Below are 19,988 nucleotides of genomic sequence, written 5' to 3'. Positions count from 1 at the left end.
CTGTTCTGTTTTGACAGATTCTGCCTTTTATTTCGCATTGCCTCTTTCGCTATGTTGGATGAATTTCTTTGATCCACTAATGTCCAGTAGCATTATGCAATGTCCAGAAGTGTTAAGAATGATTGTGTCACCTCTGAATATGTCAATTTATATTGTGCACTAACCCTCTAATGAGTTGTTTCGAGTTTGATGTGGAGGAAGTTTTCAAGGATCAAGAGAGGAGTATGATGCAACATGATTAAGGAGAGTGAAAGCTCTAAGCTTGGGGATGCACCCGGTGGTTCACCCCTGCATATATCAAGAAGACTCAAGCGTCTAAGCTTGGGGATGCCCAAGGCATCCCCTTCTTCATCGACAACATTATCGAGTTCCTCCCCCGAAACTATATTTTTATTCCGTCACATCTTATGTGCTTTACTTGGAGCGTCTCGTGTGCTTTTGTTTTTGTTTTTGTTTGAATAAATTGGATTACATCATGCTTGTGTGGGAGAGAGACACGCTCCGCTGGTTCATATGAACACATGTGTTCTTAGCTCATAATATTCATGGCGAAGTTTCCTCTTCGTTAAATTGTTATATGGTTGGAATTGGAAAATGATACATGTAGTAATTGCTATAAATGTCTTGGGTAATGTGATACTTGGCAATTGTTGTGCTCATGTTTAAGCTCTTGCATCATATGCTTTGCACCCATTAATGAAGAAATACATAGAGCATGCTAAAATTTGGTTTGCATATTTGGTTTCTCTAAGGTCTAGATAATTTCTAGTAGTGAGTTTGAACAACAAGGAAGACGGTGTAGAGTCTTATAATGTTTTCAATATGTCTTTTATGTGAGTTTTGCTGCACCGGTTCATCCTTGTGTTTGTTTCAAATAAGCCTTGCTAGCCTAAACCTTGTATCGAGAGGGAATACTTCTCATGCATCCAAAATACTTGAGCCAACCACTATGCCATTTGTGTCCACCATACCTACCTATACTACATGGTATTTTCCCGCCATTCCAAAGTAAATTGCTTGAGTGCTACCTTTAAAATTCCATCATTCACCTTTGCAATATATAGCTCATGGGACAAATAGTTTAAAAACTATTGTGGTGTTGAATATGTAATTATGCACTTTATCTCTTATTAAGTTGCTTGTTGTGCGATAACCATGTTTACTGGGGAACGCCATCAACTCATTGTTGAATTTCATGTGAGTTGCTATGCATGTTCGTCTTGTCCGAAGTAAGGGCGATCTACACCGAGTTGAATGGTTTGAGCATGCATATTGTGAGAGAAGAACATTGGGCCGCTAACTAAAGCCATGATTCATGGTGGAAGTTTCAGCTTTGGACAAATATCCTCAAGTCTCTAATGAGAAAAGAATTAATTGTTGTCAAATGCTTAAAGCATTAAAAGAGGAGTCCATTATCTGTTGTCTATGTTGTCCCGGTATGGATGTCTAAGTTGAGAATAATCAAAAGCGAGAAATCCAAATGCGAGTTTTCTCCTTAGACCTTTGTACAGGCGGCATAGAGGTACCCCTTTGTGAAACTTGGTTAAAGCATATGTATTGCGGTGATAATCCGGGTAGTCCAAGCTAATTAGGACAAGGTGCGGGCACTATTGGTACACTATGCATGAGGCTTGCAACTTATAAGATATAATTTACATGATGCATATGCTTTATTACTACCGTTGACAAAATTGTTTCATGTTTTCAAAATCAAAGCTCTAGCACAAATATAGCAATCGATGCTTTTCCTCTATGGAGGACCATTCTTTTACTTTCATTATTGAGTCGGTTCACCTATTTCTCTCCATCTCAAGAAGCAAACACTTGTGTGAACTGTGCATTGATTCTTACATATTTGCATATTGCATTTGTTATATTGCTTTGCATTGACAATTATCCATGAGATATACATGTTATAAGTTGAAAGCAACCGCTGAAACTTCATCTTCCTTTGTGTTGCTTCAATACCTTTACTTTGAATTATTACTTTATGAGTTAACTCTTATGCAAGACTTATTGATGCTTGTCTTGAAGTGCTATTCATGAAAAGTCTTTGCTTTATGATTCAGCTTGTTTACCCATGTCATATACATTGTTTTGATCGCTGCATTCACTACATATGCTTTACAAATAGTATGATCAAGTTTATGATGGCATGTCACTCCAGAAATTATCTTTGTTATCGTTTTACCTGCTCGGGACGAGCGAGAACTAAGCTTGGGGATGCTGATACGTCTCCAACGTATCGATAATTTCTTGTGTTCCATGCCACATTATTGATGTTATCTACATGTTATATGCACACTTTATGTCATATTCGTGCATTTTCCGGAACTAACCTATTAACAAGATGCCGAAGTGCCGGTTCTCGTTTTCTGCTGTTTTTGGTTTCGAAATCCTAGTAACGAAATATTCTCGGAATCGGACGAAATCAACGCCCGGGTTCCTATTTTACCCGGAAGCATCCAGAACACACGAGAACCGCCGGAGAAGGGGGCAGGGCCACCACACCACACCCCGGCGCGGCCAAGGGGGGGCGCCCCCTAGGGTGTGGGCCCCCGGAAGCCCTCCTGCGCCGCCTCTCCGCCTATATAAAGCCCCCGACCTAAAAACCTCGGGGCGTTGGACGAAAACCACGAAACCTTCCGGAGCCGCCGCCATCGCGAAGCCAAGATCCGGGGGACAGAGTCTCCGTTCCGGCACCCTGCCGGAGCGGGGAAGTGCCCCCGGAAGGCTTCTCCATCGACACCGCTGCCATCTCCACCGCCATCTTCATCACCGCTGCTGCTCCCATGAGGAGGGAGTAGTTCTCCATCGAGGCTCGGGGCTGTACCGGTAGCTATGTGGTTCATCTCTCTCCTATGTGCTTCAATACAATAATCTCATGAGCTGCCTTACATGATTGAGATTCATATGATGATGCTTGTAATCTAGATGTCATTATGCTAGTCAAGTGAGTTTTACTTATGTGATCTCCGGAGACTCCTAGTCCCACGTGTGTAAAGGTGACGGTGTGTGCACCGTGTGGGTCTCTTAGGCCATATTTCACAGAATACTTATTCACTCGTTGAATGGCATAGTGAGGTGCTTATTTATATCTCTTTATGATTGCAATGTGTTTGTATCACAATTTATCTATGTGCTACTCTAGCAATGTTATTAAAGTAGTTTTATTCCTCCCGCACGTGTGCAAAGGTGACAGATGTGTGCACCGTGTTAGTACTTGGTTTATGCTATGATCATGATCTCTTGTAGATTGCGAAGTTAACTATTGCTATGATAATATTGATGTGATCTATTCCTCCTACATATGCATGAAGGTGACGAGTGTGCATGCTATGTTAGTACTTGGTTTAGTCTATTGATCTATCTTACACTAAAGGTTACTAAAATATGAGCATTATTGTGGAGCTTGTTAACTCCGGCATTGAGGGTTCGTGTAATCCTACGCAATGTGTTCATCATCCAACAAAAGTGTAGAGTATGCATTTATCTATTCTGTTATGTGATCAATGTTGAGAGTGTCCACTAGTGAAAGTCTATTCCCTAGGCCTTGTTCCTAAATATCGCTATCGCTTGCTTGTTTACTCGTTTCTATCGCGTTACTACTCGCTGCGTTACTACCGCTTGTTTACTCGTCCTGGGCAAAGCACTTTTCTCGGTGCCGTTGCTACTCGCTTATTCATACCACCCGTATTTCACTATCTCTTCGCCGAACTAGTGCACCTATTAGGTGTGTTGGGGACACAAGAGACTTCTTGTTTTGTGGTTGCGGGGTTGCATGAGAGGGATATCTTTGACCTCTTCCTCCCCGAGTTCGATAAACCTTGGGTATCCACTTAAGGGAAACTTGTCGCTGTTCTACAAACCTCTGCTCTTGGAGGCCCAACACTGTCTACAAGAATAGAAGCTCCCGTAGACATCGGTGTCTCTCCCATAAGATAAAAGCATGTTGGGTGAACAAATTACGGTCGGGCAATTGACAAATAGAGAGGGCATAACAATGCACATACATGTCATGATAAATATAGTGAGATTTAATTGGGCATTACGACAAAGTACATAGACCGCCATCCAAGCATGCATCTATGCCTAAAAAGTCCACCTTCGAGGTTATCATCCGAACCCCTTCCGGTATTAAGTTGCAAAACAACGAGACAATTGCATTAAGTATGGTGCGTAATGTAATCAACAACTACATCCTTAGACATAGCATCAATGTTTTATCCCTAGTGGCAACAGACACATCCACAACCTTAGAACTTTCCGTCATCTGTCTCGGATATCAATGGAGGCATGAACCCACTATCGAGCATAAATACTCCCTCTTGGAGTTAAGAGCAAAAACTTGGCCAGAGCCTCTACTAATAACGGAGAGCATGCAAGATCATAAACAACACATAGGTAATAACTTGATAATTAACATAACATAGTATTCTCTATCCATCGGATCCCGACAAACACAACATATAGTATTACGGATAGATGATCTTGATCATGTTAGGCAGCTCACAAGATCCAACAATGAAGCACAATGAGGAGAAGACAACCATCTAGCTACTCGCTATGGACCCATAGTCCAGGGGTGAACTACTCACTCATCACTCCGGAGGCGACCATGGCGGTGAAGAGTCTTCCGGGAGATGAATCCCCTCTCCGGCAGGGTGCCGGAGGAGATCTCCGAATCCCCCGAGATGGGATTGGCGGCGGCGTCTCGATAAGGTTTTCCGTATCGTGGCTCTCGGTACCGGGGTTTCGCGACGGAGACTTTAAGTAGGCGGAAGGGCAACGCGGGGGCCACACGAGGGCCCCACACCACAGGTCGGCGCGGCCGGGGCACGGGCCGCGCCGCCCTAGTGTGGCGGCGCCTCGTGGCCCCACTTCGACTCCTCTTCGGTCTTCCGGAAGCTTCGTGACAAAATAGGACCCTGGGCGTTGATTTCGTCCAATTCCGAGAATATTTCGTTACTAGGATTTCTGAAACCAAAAACAGCAGAAAACAGCAATTGGCTCTTCGGCATCTTGTTAATAGGTTAGTTCCAGAAAATGCACGAATATGACATAAAGTGTGCATAAAACATGTAGATATCATCAATAATGTGGCATGGAACATAAGAAATTATCGATACGTCGGAGACGTATCATGCACCTATGATGAGCATCACTAATTCTGTACCAAGCATCTTTAAAACTTTCTCCACCTTGTTGCTTAAACGAACGGACTTCAACTTCAGGATTACTCATTTTAGCAATAGTAAATAAAGCAAACTAGATAAAGTAAATGCAAGTAACTAAATTTTTTTTTTGTGTTTTTGATATAGAAAGCAAGACAGTAAATAAAGTAAAGCTAGCAACTAATTTTTTTGTATTTTGATATAATGCAGCAAACAAAGTAGTAAATAAAATAAAGCAAGACAAAAACAAAGTAAAGAGATTGGATTGTGGAGACTCCCCTTGCAGCGTGTCTTGATCTCCCCGGCAACGGCGCCAGAAAATATGCTGGCGCGTAGTTGACGTGGGAGTTGGAAATCTTTGTGGTGTAGCTTTTCTTCAGTTCCCCGGCAACGGCGCCAGAAAATATGCTTGATGGCGTGTATCTCACACGTTCGTTGGGAACCCCAAGAGGAAGGTATGATGCGCACAGCAGCAAGTTTTCCCTCAGAAAGAAACCAAGGTTTATCGAACCAGGGAGGAGCCAAGAAGCACGTTGAAGGTTGATGGTGGCGGAATGTAATGCGGCGCAACACCAGGGATTCCGGCGCCAACGTGGAACCTGCACAACACAACCAAAGTACTTTGCCCCAACGAAACAGTGAGGTTGTCAATCTCACCGGCTTGCTGTAACAAAGGATTAACCGTATTGTGTGGAAGATGATTGTTTGCAGAAAACAGTAAAGAACAATTGCAGTAGATTGTATGTGATGTAAAGAATAGGACCGGGGTCCACAGTTCACTAGAGGTGTCTCTCCCATAAGATAAAAGCATGTTGGGTGAACAAATTACAGTCGGGCAATTGACAAATAGAGAGAGCATAACAATGCACATACATGATATGATAAATATAGTGTGATTTAATTGGGCATTACGACAAAGTACATAGACCGCTATCCAGCATGCATCTATGCCTAAAAAGTCCACCTTCGGGTTATCATCCGAACCCCTTCCAGTATTAAGTTGCAAAACAACAGACAATTGCATTAAGTATGGTGCGTAATGTAATCAATAACTACATCCTTAGACATAGCATCAATGTTTTATCCCTAGTGGCAACAGCACATCCACAACCTTAGAACTTTCCATCATCTGTCCCGCATTTAATGGAGGCATGAACCCACTATCGAGCATGAATACTCCCTCTTGGAGTTAAGAGCAAAAACTTGACCGAGCCTCTACTAATAACGGAGAGCATGCAAGATCATAAACAACACATAGGTAATAACTTGATAATTAACATAACATAGTATTCTCTATCCATCGGATCCCGACAAACACAACATATAGAATTACAGATAGATGATCTTGATCATGTTAGGCAGCTCACAAGATCCAACAATGAAGCACATGAGAAGAAGACAACCATCTAGCTACTGCTATGGACCCATAGTCCAGGGGGTGAACTACTCACTCATCACTCCGGAGGCGATCATGGCGGTGAAGAGTCCTCCGGGAGATGATTCCCCTCTCCGGCAGGGTGCCGGAGGTGATCTCGAGAATCCCCCGAGATGGGATTGGCGGCGGCGGCGTCTCAGTAAGGTTTTCCGTATCGTGGCTCTCGGTACTGGGGGTTTCGCGACGAAGGCTTTAAGTAGGCGGAAGGGCAACGCGGGGGGGGCGCACGAGGGCCCCACACACCAGGCTGGCGCGGCCAGGGGCCAGGCTGCGCCGCCCTATGGTGTCGGTGCCTCGTGGCCCCACTTCCTTTCCCCCTCGGTCTTCTGAAAGCTTCGTGCAAAAATAGGACCCTAGGCGTTGATTTCGTCCAATTCCGAGAATATTTCTTTACTAGGATTTCTGAAACCAAAAACAGCAGAAAACGACAATCGGCTCTTCGGCATCTCGTTAATAGGTTAGTGCCAGAAAATGCATAAATACGACATATAATGTGTATAAAACATGTAGATATCATCAATAATGTGGCATGGAACATAAGAAATTATCGATACGTCGGAGACGTATCAATCGTAGACCTCATACGAACCATGGGTGGATCGCTCCTTGAGCCGATTCACAGGACAACCTGAGAGCCGATCGAGGCTCGTATTTAATGTTTACGTGTATGCCATGCAGGAAACTAAGCGAAGCAAATCCATCACCTTCCTGACCGGGTATAGGTCGGGTGGCATGCCCTTGCACCGAGCATCGGACGTGCGTGCCGAGGCTTTGCGGGCCGTCGCTCGAGGGACCAGGGCCAGCCGCAGTCCTGGGAGCCTCCCGGCTCTACTGTGTTGCCCGTCGCTGCTCGCCGGTGGGTTTTTGACCGCAACAGTCTCTTTCTTCTTAACTGCATAAGACTAAAAGTATAAATCTCTCGCAAGATTTGCAAAAACTATAACTATCTACCGATGAGAGCATATATCCGACTATTTTTATTTTCGATCCGAGTTCGCACCATTTCCGATTCGAATCTGTGCACCGATATATCCGAGTTCGAATCCAAAACCGATCAATATCCACTCCGACCCGGATCCGAGAAAATATATGGTAGAGGATATGGTATGAGCAAAATCCGATCCGTTTACACCCTATTCGTAACACACCTAGCATTTTAAGAAAAAGAAAGCTAACATTCATGACGGAAAATAACTGCAGACCTAGCATTTTTCTGAAGCGTGGGCACAGAAGAAGTTTGCGGTCTAATTCCAGAAAAGAAAATAGCAAGGCAATAGGCAATATTTGCCCAAGGAAATCAGCGCTGAAGCCCAGGCAAGTACCTAGACAACAGGGATACTAGATCTGCCCTGTACACATTTTTTGGGGAAGCGCTGGCTATCGGTCGCCAGATAAATTGATAAAAATCGGTTGCAGTCCGCGCCGTAGGATCAGGATCCGACGATCACAGCAAGCCGCGATGCAGTTTTGTGTTTGGACCCCTTGGTTTTTTGCAAATTAACATGCAGTCCTGATCTTTCCAGTAAAACTAACATATATATCTATTCGGCCACGTAACTTCCTAGTAATTACAACAAATATGCCACCGTGTTGATTTACCCCTAGGCTAGAGGGTATGACAACAAAAAGAAATCATCCCGCATACAATAAAAAATTACTATTACAACAAAAATATCGAAAAAAAGGAATACTACAATAAAGTAGTTAAAACAACATTTTTTTGCCGTAGATTGATTTACAACAAAAACAGCTAATAATATTAACAAAAAACGCAAGCGATTACAACAAAAATCCACCATCAGTGAAAATTGGTCAAACAACAATTAACTTTCTACATATTGGACTACAATAAAAATCGATATCTATTTAAACAAAAATCACAATCAATTACAACAAAAAATCACTTGATTATTGGCGACAATAAAATCTACAAAAGAATTCCAATAAAATGTTGGTTGTTTACAACAATAGTCAATAATAATAAAAACAACAAAAATATTGGCTATTTACAGCACATGATTTTTTCTCCAGGTTCATTTACAACAAAAAATATATGTTAACAAAAGTAACAAACCCGATTAACACAATAAAATCATGTGTTTTCAGCAAAAATAAAGAAGCTACCAAGAAATAAGCAGCAGCATTGTAGGTTGCAGGCATGTACCTTGCTTCTTTCTTTTATCAAAACAGGCTTGAAGGAAGTTACGGGCTGGGGCAAGCAAGCGGACTAATGGGCCGTCATGTAGCGCCTGCTAGTGGCCCAGATGATTTCTGGGCAAGCGAAGGAGGTGATGCGTGTAGGGTTGTAAATGGTAAGGATAATTTCCGCTCCGAATCCACATCCGTATCCGTTTTTGAGGATATGGTATGCACTTTTAGAAATCCGACGGATATGGATGCGGATGCGGATAATGGTCAAGAGGATATCCGACGGATACGGTAGCGGATATGGTATTGATACTATCCGACGGATACGGATTATCCGCCATTTTTTGCGGATTATCCGAGGTTCACAAAGAGGATAATCCGAGAAAATGAGCCCAACTCTAAATATTTATACAATATAGTTAGTTCATCAGCTAAAATATGTATGTTATTAGCACGTAATTCTGTTTTGTTGTACGAACAAGTGTGTATATTTAACTATAGTCTATAATTACAAACATATTTTACATAAAAAAGCATATTTCTATTTTTTATATGTATATTTGCTTAATAATCCGCTTCCGATCCGAGTCCGGTCCGAATCCGTACCATATCCGTAATCCGATATAATCCGCATCCGAATCCGCATCCGACCATTATCCGCTCCGATCCGAATCCGTTACAAAAATATGGTAAAGGATATGGTAATAGCAGTATTCGATCCGATCCGATCCGTTTACATCCCTAGATGCGTGCGCGAGAGGAACCAATTTTCTGGCTTCGTTCGGTCGACCGAATGGAAGCGTGTTCCATTTTTTCTGTCGGTGGTTGTAGCCTGCAATAGCTGGGCTCAGTTAGCCAGTGCTATAGCCTTGCTCATTTTGCACAGAAAAAATGGAGGCATGGTCATGGGCGGCCATTCCGCTATTTCCATTCGACTGCTCAGTCAAAGATAGGTCAGAGAGCGCACGATTTCGTGGCTCGGACGAGGTGTCCCTATACATCGCTCGCGTGCGGAGTAGGGCACGAACACAGCGCCCGCTGGTCCGCCCCACGTCGGCTTTCCTGGTGGGCCGGCCAAGGTAAAGCTTCCTCTTTCAGTTTGTCTCTTTATTTAATTTTTTGGTTTCAAATTTTTGGATAGAAAAATGTTCAGATTGTTAAGCAAAAAGTTTTTTGGATCGAAAAAAAATCTCTGAATTTTTTCAAATTTGCAAAAAGTTCAAATCTGAAAAAGTTCTTAACCCGACCAGCAAAAACTGAAAAACCATAGAGAAACAACCAGAAGAACCCGCTATGCTATGAAAATGAACCTAAACAAGAAAAATAGAAATTCCCTTGTCTTGCGAGTAACGACAACGTGAGACCGACTTGCGGCACACTACTCGTGGAATCATTGCATTTCTTTACGAAGGCATGGGTATCACAACTTGCATAAGGCAGTCTTATATTAATTGAGCTTCAAGGCCATGTTTTCGGTGCTTTCAGTACTATTTTACAATTTTCTTTCGGGTGAGAAACTCGCAATATCACAATCACTTGTCGGATATTAAGAATGAGATAGCAACGGAATTTTTTTCGATGTTGATGATTTTTCCTTCATTAGTTCGAACTTCTAACATTTATTTATGTGCACTTGTTTCCAGCTCTTGGGTTTCCTTTTGAGTATTTGTCATCTCAAATGCCAAACATTGCATAAGTCAATCCATCTCGGGAAATCCGGTAAGATACTTTGAAACACCAACATGCACATTAGATAGTATTCTTAAAGTTAAGTAAATAAAAGTACACTTCAATATAGAAACGTAAAAAATGGAAGAGAAAGAAAGAACCTATAATTTATCGTCTTTATTTTTTTGTCTGACTTGTTTCCACATTCCTCCGCCCCTCTCTTCATGCATTTCCACTAAGACAATGTCGCTATGATCCTCGGGTATGCGTCCTAGACGATGAGTTAATCTAACATGATGAATCTTGTCAAGAAAGGGTGCACTTGACCGTATAATTGAAAAATCCCTTGATCTGGCATTCACTGACAAGATCAAGCAGCATCATTGTGCGCGTGACATCCTTCAGTCCTTCTTGAAGGCTTACTTTGGAAGATGAAGTGGCGTGCCACAAGTGCAATTTTTTTCTCATTCTAGTCTTCACTGTTTGACAAATTTTGTAATACTCGTGATCTTAATAAAAGGCCGTGTGCATCATCATGATGCAGAAGCCGGGGTTTTATTCCCCATTTCGAAAAAAAAAGGTATTATTTAAGCTTTCTTTGCCGTAGTCATGATTGGAAATTCCTATATTTCTCTTCTTACCATAACTCAACCAAACACAGCTCATATCAAGTACAATTCAAGATGGCTTGCTATTTTAATCCATTTATCATGTTTCTAATCCTCTTTTTCTGATACTTTGGACCGTGCAAATCAAAGGGGCTATGATATAGTGCACTCTTAGTGATGTAAAATTAGAGATTTTGCTGACACGGTTTGGTAGAATAGATGAGCACTCGAATTGTTATAACTAGATGAGATTTTAATCTTTGCAAACTTGCCAGCCAAGGCTAGGCCAATATATATGACGATGCGCCTGATGGGTTTTACCATCACGGCCTAAACCAATATATCTCTATCTCGTTTAGTTCACAATACTTAGAACGTCCCATCAAAGACGATACAAGCATAGAGAGCCCACACTCAGCCTATGGATTTTCTATACATTCCGTAAACATATAGATAGAAATGGCTGCATTTCTCATTAGCACATTATTCTCATTATCACGTTCAACCCATAATAAATATGTAAAGGTTATACACCAGTATTGTCCAAATATTCAGATACATCAAGGGAATGGCAATCGGCAATGTAAAGAATTGATATGTGAAACTAAAATAACACAGAGGCCTCATCGCATTTGCGTGTGAGGTCTGCCCTATCATATCAAGCGATGGACACCGGGCAAGCCAAGAACTTGCACCCATCTTCTATCTATACCTTTCCTTTTAGGTTGTACTCACTGGGTTTTCAACACCTAAATTGCTGGTGTCAAAGAATGATGTTCTTAAAGATGTCTCCCCCTGAACACAATGTGATGGCACGTGCCATCACAAGGGTATGCACAGTCGGTGTACTTGGCGTTGCCCCTCTCGAAGTACCAGTCACCGACCGCTTCAGCGATTCTCTGCGTGCCAAATAGAATGAGAGGAAGTTTAATTAGGCTAACGACCAGGTGACTTGTTTTGCCATCAAAATCTAATATGTAATTGTGTGTTATTTTCGTAACGGTGTGCAGTGAATGATGTTGAGACAGAGGAGGGGCGGGTGCATACCTTGTTACCAAGTCGAGGAGAGTTGCCTGAGTACCATGTATCCTGTCTCTCACTCTGGCAATGGGCGAAACATGAGTTGATAAATACCCCATTCTGCCCTGACCCGGAGAAGCCCTTCACAGCGTTAAGCATTTCATCCCTAAAGCCTGCATCATACATAGAGAGATCATCCAATCTAATCTTAAGTTGACGGATTATGGATCAGAAGATCTGAGAATGCAGTGACATACCATTTAAAAACTGAAGTTGATTGCCACTACAAGAAGCATAATTTTGCTTGCATCTTTCCCACAGACCTTGGCGATCAGCTGTTTTGGGGGCCAAACTTTCTTGAAGCTGGAAAGATACAGGCAAATATTGTTTCATTGAATATTCTAGGTGTCAGATTCATTTATGTTAAATCAAAGGGTTAAATGTCTGGCAGGTACCTGCCACACGTCATAAGCAGTGTTCAAAATAAAAGTCGGCGTTTGCATGTTTGGCAGCACGTTCTGTGGGAAAAAACACTGTATGGAGGAACAGTTAGAAAAGGCATATGTCGAGAAAAATCCTTATGTATTTATGGATGTTTTGTCTTCTTACTGAGGTTTTATCCATGCGAGAGGTACAAGATCTGGGCAAGCTTCTTCCAGAACCCTGCATTTTTTATTAAAAATTTGACAACATCAGCAAAATGAAGATATTGTTGTCAGCACATGAATAGTCTAACTCAAACATAATTAGTAGTAGCGCCACCGTTAGAAGAAGGATAGTACCAAGTACCAACAATGAATTATCACAAACTATTCAGAAAATCATGTCTGACAGAATGGCAGGTACCTGCAATCTCACGATGCCATTGAAGAACTCTCTCATTCCCCGACGACCAGCAATATCAACACTGAAAATGGTAATGTATCACCTTAACATGCAATTGAACTGAGGTTAAAATAGCACGTCCTTTTCATGGTAACAAAGATGATATCAAAGCATAGATTCGCCTAGATATGTGAACATACGCGTCAAGGAACATTCCAGCATCCGCAAGGCACTTGACTCTGGTATTTGACGGAAACAGTCCACGGAACTCATCACAGTGAAGTATGGTAGAAGCACCCCCAGCAGAGCATCCAGAAAGAAGGGCCTGAGGTATCAAACTGCAACATGTAAACATAAATGATCTCCCAAAAGCTATTTACTAAAATGATTTTAACTCTGGAAGGATCAACACCTGACTAGCAGAACGCATTCCTTGGGCCATCAGGTCATCCATAGCAGCCTGCCAAATACGCTGACCTCGGAAATAAAGGCCTGAAGCCTAGATACAGAAATTCAGAAATGAATCAATGTAGCTTAGTAAACAAAATGGAATCACCATACAAACTTTACTTCTTTCGAGTGAAAACGTGATTGAATAATCAATATACATGTTCATTTCATCGCAAAAAAATATATACATGTTCATTTCGTCACAAAAAATATATGTGTTCATTTAGGAAATTGTTCAAATGAAGAAGGGTCTATCACCATGCATAGAGATGTGATTTTCACTAACCGCATCAGCCCCGTCACCAGTGAAGGATCCACCATCACAATACCGAACCTTCACTCTGTTCCAGTTGTAGAAATCTACAAGATAAGAAAACAGCATTACAATTCCTCGAACACAAATTACAACTGAGTAATCTACAGTTATCTTCGTTTTGGGGTCAAGGAACTAGGAAGTGGTAACAACAACACATGACAAGTCCAAAACATTTTTTTTTGGCGAAAAACAAGTTATTTGGTTAGAAGAAGAATACCAGGATTTTCTTCAGGCCTGTTACTCATTATGCCTGTAAACTGGAGCTGCCTCTCCATGTGATTTGATGACCCACGCCGACTGCTCTTGCGGTACACACAGCTTTTAACATCATTGCACCAGCCTCCACCCTGGAATTCGATTTAGAATCACCATCAACCAAGGCTAAAGCAGGCAATTTTCACTCTCCTACTAATCTACACGGAACTCAAATTTATCTATCAGTCTGCATATATGTGAATCATAGTGTATTGCTCACCTCCAGGTTGACAAGCCAATTATTTGACCCCGATCCAGATCCCCGGTGTAGGTGATAACCCGGTAAGCTTCCATCCAAGCATACTGTAAAGATTGTCATGGAAGTAAGCATCCACATTTACCAGCCTACTACTCCTATAATCTAGAAAAAAAAAACCTTTGCATACTCAAATTCTGATGTGAAAGAAAGAATTGTTCCTAAAGTACTTAATACTTCAACAATTATATTGCTTCTAACCCAAAGCAGTTGCCGTTACCAGATTTTATTTGATTAATTTTTCTAGGAAACTATTTTGATTAATTTTAGACAAACGGAGTCATCGTAACATGCATTAATAAATCAATCGACACCATACTTCAAATCTTGAGGAATTTACAGCCTAAAGGTACCGATTCATTTAGAATCTCTGGTATATTTACCATGTTCGCCAAGCAATCATGCACAATCAACACTTACACAATTGACAATTCACAGGCAACAGATGGCATTGAGCCCCCCAATACCAAATTAGGTAACAAGAATCCATGATGTCAAGCACTAGGAAGGTAAGGCTAGATCCACATGCATATATTTATCAGGATCCGCACATGGCACATGCCACTACTAGTCTAATCACACTACCAAATGACAGTACAAGGATAAGACTGCATGATCACTCAATCAGCAGAGCATCTAAATACAAGGGGATACTGAAGAGGGAAAAAAAAAGAACATGAGCAGTCACAATCTCTCTAGATATACAAGGTAGTATGCTCTGACCGAACCAGGGTCAACACAGCAGCAGTGACAAGGGTCATCACGCAGCTCAATGACCCAGTCTCAGACAGGCACACGCACCCGAGTCCCGACCCATCCCACGTGACACGGCCAGTAGAAAACTAATCTTTGCAACATCAAGGAAAATACTAGTACTGTACTAACATATACGGGGAACAATTGTTGGAGGAGGAGAGATTTACCGGCTCCCCTGGCGGCCGCCGACTGGATGAGCGTGAGGCCGACGAAGGCGCCGTTGCCGCCGCCGGAGTTGCCATTGGTGTAATAGACCTGCGTCCCGTTGGACCACGGCTCGGAGGCGCGCGCTGCTCCGGCCAGGAAGCCAAGAACCAGAGCAAGAAGGGCCCAAGAACCCATGACTTCTCTCTCCCTCCTCACAGGAGGGGAGGCGAGTGAGAGTACTGGAAGCTGGGAGTGTGGGAGGAACGGATCTGGAAAGGGAGAGGAGGAAGAGATCGCGGCGGTGGGCAAAGCGAGCGAGAAAGGAACTTATACGCGGCGGCAGCAAGTGTAGCTAGCTGGCTTGCAATGGGCAATGGGCAATGGACAATGGCTGACAAAAGAAAAGCGGCCGCTTGTGGAGATTCTGTGCCCCGATGCGGCGATGCTACAACTGTTGCGCACCGCAGTGCAAACGCGGGAGGTGTTTACTCGGTGCCGCGATTTACATCTGCGAAGCAAAGCATCTCTCGAGTGGAGTGGGGGAGGAAGAAAGGAAAAGCGAGTAGAAGAAGTAGCCAGTCCAGTGCAGCAACGGTGGGGAGACTGACAGTGGAGCTTGGGGCGGCAGGAGAAGTGAAAAGCTCGGGGGAACTGTGATTGCAATTACTGCTTTTCGGGGGGCCTTCCCTCGATTGCAGGCAGCTGCGTGCAGGGCTGCGGCCGGCCGCTGGTTTTTATTATCTGACGCGCAAAATCATAAACAGTCCGTTCGAGATGTCGGCATTTTCTTATGCTTTCGTTGGAGCAGAATGTTTGGACTCCCGCGGATTTTTCACCGAATGGTTCAGGTACCGAACGCGTCTCAACCGACATTTTCATTCTGTCCAATTTTTGACATCAATACTGCTTTAATACGAGCTGTTTTTCTAAAAGCAAGTACGAGCTGATTAGTTGCAGCGCTGGTGCCACTACTGATATGGTTAGAGCATCTCTATTAGTGCCCGTATTTATCCGAACCGAAAATACGGAGTTCAGTCGCTCGAACTGTTCAGTTAGATGTTTTTAGTCATCGCGCGGATTAGTTACCTACGCGACCACTTGCGTGCCGTCCGCTTCCAAGCTTCGTCGGAGCGCGCCCGTCTCGCACGGTCCGCCTCCGACCGCACACCCGGCGGACGCGATCGCGATTTCCCGCCGCCGATTCGGTCCCCTCCCCTACTGCTCCGTCTTGCGCGCGCCATTGCGGAGGGAGGGGTGGTGGTGGCAGCGGCGGAGCGGCGTCAGCAGCGACGGAATTGCTCGCCGGAGTGGAGGCTAGCGGCGGAGGGGAGTAGGGTTTGGAAAACCGAACTCCCCTTCGTGGCCCGTTTTACGGGGCGGGCCGCGAGTTCGGGCTCCATTCTGGGCCTCTTTCAGCCCGAACCCGTATTATCGCCGGAATTTTTCGGTTTCGGCCCATTTTCAGAGTTGTTCTTAGTTGCTTCTGCAACTATACATGCTTGGAAAGAAAGGGGGGTTTCTAAAGAGTTTTAGAAATCGTTATGTCTGTGGGTTCCCATGGGCCATGGCTGGCCCATAGGGCGAAGTAAGAGGACGCTAGCCCTGGACCCTCACATGGTAGAGGCCTTGACGCAATGTTTGTTTGTGTACTTTTTTATATAACTTCTATTTAGGTCTAACTGTTGCATGGCCTAAACTTTCAGCATGAACCCGTATTGTCGCCAGAATTTTGCAACTAAAAACATCTTTTAAAATTTTGCACGCAATTAACTGAGCCTGCCCTACATTTTCAACCTGGACTCGCCACTGTCTTACCTAAAAGAAATACTCTAAAATTTATGAATTACTTTTATCGATGCCACGATTTTATGTCTAGCCTTCGGGCCTTCCAGATATTGTGAGTATTTATTAGTCGAGAGTAAAGATACAATCACGTAACCATGCCATCCCGAAAGCAACTTTCCTTCTGTTCACAATAGTTACACTTGTCCCCATCAAACGTGTATGTTTAGAGACAACATATTTTATCTTCTTGTTAATTTAGCACCAAATATGTCTACTCTTCTATTCACCTTTTACATGGGATATGAATCAGTTACTCCTGTAAATTTTTCATGTGATTAATTAATTCTAGAGATACATATTTTATACACATGTATAAATGAGCAATTATTAGAAATATGTATCATGGCATATAGTTCATCCGGTCAATAAAATTGAATACTTTTAAATGTCTTCACTAAGATTTCAAAGACCATGGGTCTATCAAATGTAAGGATTATTTAATTTTCTATTGCGTTAGCATAATATTTTTCATATGAATACTAATACTTTGATGATCTCAATGTGGTGAACACCGGCGACCAACACCTTGCCGAGCTGGCACGATGGTTCCTCCAGCGAAGATAGTCTCTGTTTCTCCAACGAATCTTGGGTTTTCGATATGGAAAATTTGAGTTTTTGCGTATTTAGTTGATTTACTCAAATATCGCTACCATTTATTGTTGATTAGGATTTTATCGACATCAACTACGCTCCTAACACCATTGAAGATCTGCCATTTCGCAGAATAGATGTGGGACGCGATGAACATTGCCGCATCCACCACATTGAGATCATCAAATGTGTGGCCTTTGAAGGCACGAACACGGGGCACTTATTCTACCTTTGCTTTGTGGAAAAGGTGAGTGTTTGTTATCTGCATTTGAACAAACATTTTCTGTAGGATTGAAGCATAGATAATTATAGGTTGATAGTTTGACATATATTGATCTGGATTGGTTGCAGTAGCATAGTTTAGTGTGTGCGTTGGAAGTGTTTATTCATAATCCAAGTATGCTTATAGTTGGGATGATTGATTAGCAGCCAAAATAATGTATGCTTATAGTTTGATATGATATAGTGATAATCCAAGATGGAGTTGTTGGACAAATAATTTAAATGCATTGGTTAATTGTGTTATCAAATATATGAGCAACTGTTTTAATTTTACTGCAGCATATCAACAACCGTGGGTTTCAAGCATGGGTAGATGGTGACTAGCCGGAGACACTACAACATGCTCTGAATAAACTATGGAGAATGCATTATTCTAGCAACTTAGCTAGAATCGAGGACAAAATGGAGCATGGCAAGTTTGTTGAGGAGCTTTGTGACAGAACGCCCCGATCATCTGTGGCATAAGCAGATGTGTTCGACCAGTGTATACTTTTATTTTTGACCCGAATCTTCGGCGGGCTTACGCTGGTTTGGACATTTATAACCAAACTGAATCATGAATCCATTACAGTTTTTTTAGAGGGCTAAGGGGAAGGTCTTCATCCAAATTGTTGAAGACGAGCGTAATGGCACTATGACTGTGGTATCTCGAGGGTTGCGGCGGCGCAAGAGGAAGAGGTTGTTGAAGCAGGTGATGCCTTGTTCGGTGAGGTCTTGATTGAAGAAGCTCAAGATATCACGGGGCCTAGAGCACGTGAGGAGCAGATGATCAACACTTTCATCAGCATGATGAGTTTGAGAATAGGTTTAGGGTTTCGTGGTGTATCTCCACCACGTGATCAGCTTTATTTATATAGACATCAACAGGTTACAATACATGTATAAATACACCTATACAGACCGTATTTAACACTCCCCCTCAATCTGAACTTTTACATACAAGATTCAGATTGGATCTAAAACGGTCTAACATCTGTTGGGTAGCTGGTTTAGTAAATACATCAGCTAGCTGATCACTTGAAGATATAAACTTGACCTGAAGAGCTCCAGCTGCAACACGCTCGCGCACAAAGTGGAAGTCGATCTCTATGTGCTTCGTTCGAGCATGGAAAACTGGGTTAGCGGTCAGATATGTTGCCCCTAAGTTATCACACCATAGTATGGGCGTGCGCTGCTGAATTACTCCGAGTTCTTTAAGCAAAGACTCTAGCCAAATCGCTTCAGCAGCTCCATTTGCCAACGCCTTGTATTCAGCCTCGGTACTGGATCTTGAGACTGTAGGCTGTTTCTTCGAACTCCAGGATATCAAGTTCGGTCCTACAAAGATGGCAAAGCCACCCGTAGATCGTCTGTCATCAACACACCCGGCCCAATCTGCATCAGTAAATATGCTAATGCCAGTAGAGCGGGACTTCCGGAAGCACAAGCCAGTATCAAGTGTACCCTTCACATATCGCAAGATGCGTTTAACCGCCTCCCAATGAACCTCAGTCGGCTGAGAAAGGTACTGACATACCTTGTTAACAGCAAAGGAGATGTCTGGCCTTGTGAGAGTCAAATACTGAAGCCCGCCAACAACACTGCGATACCGGAATGCATCATCAGCATGTAGCAGTGTACCACCATGACGGGAAAGCTTCTCTGAAGGAACAAGAGGCGTGGAAGTGGGCTTGCAATTCTCCATGTTGACACGATGCAGAAGGTCCAGTGCATACTTACGTTGTGTCACAGTCATGCCCCCAGAATTGTAAGACGCTTCTAGGCCAAGAAAGTAATCCAAGGGACCCAAATCCTTGATGGGAAAGCTGTCCGAGAGAGACTGGACCAGACGATCAACAACTCCAGGTGTAGAGCCGGCAATGACAATATCGTCAACGTAGACCAGCATATAAATCTGAACACCATCCCGGGAGAAGATAAATAAGGACGTATCAGCCTTCGAGGATGTGAATCCGAGCTGAAACAATCGGGCACTTAGACGAGCGTATCATGCACGGGGAGATTGTTTCAAGCCATAGATGGAACGCTGCAGCTTGCACACATGCTGAGGGTACTGAGCATCTTCAAACCCAGGCGGCTGCTGCATATAGACCTCCTCGGTCAGGAATCCATGGAGGAAAGCGTTGCTCACATCAATTTGACGGAGAGTCCAACCGCGGGACACAGCGAGGGAGAGAACCAGGCGCACCGTAGCAGACTTCACAACTGGACT

General features: G+C 43.1%; 1 protein-coding gene across 1 annotated transcript; it reads right to left on the bottom strand.

The window, feature by feature from the left end:
- Positions 1–11,527: 11,527 nt before the first annotated feature.
- Positions 11,528–15,523, bottom strand: LOC124674632 (pectin acetylesterase 2-like). The gene is made up of 12 exons (XM_047210675.1): positions 15,079–15,523; positions 14,120–14,202; positions 13,862–13,991; positions 13,615–13,688; positions 13,291–13,377; positions 13,079–13,203; positions 12,900–12,960; positions 12,663–12,716; positions 12,509–12,586; positions 12,311–12,416; positions 12,081–12,226; positions 11,528–11,932 (listed from the first exon to the last, which is right to left on the bottom strand). The coding sequence occupies exons 1-12, from the start codon at positions 15,251–15,253 to the stop codon at positions 11,813–11,815; spliced, it is 1,239 nt and encodes a 412-aa protein (XP_047066631.1). The 5' UTR covers positions 15,254–15,523; the 3' UTR covers positions 11,528–11,812.
- Between the last annotated feature and the right edge of the window lie 4,465 nt (positions 15,524–19,988).

The sequence above is a fragment of the Lolium rigidum genome, chromosome 7 (genome assembly GCF_022539505.1).
Source record: "Lolium rigidum isolate FL_2022 chromosome 7, APGP_CSIRO_Lrig_0.1, whole genome shotgun sequence".
NCBI lineage: Eukaryota > Viridiplantae > Streptophyta > Magnoliopsida > Poales > Poaceae > Lolium > Lolium rigidum.
Note: the sequence above shows the minus strand (reverse complement) of the source record. Positions and strands in the feature narration are given on the sequence as shown.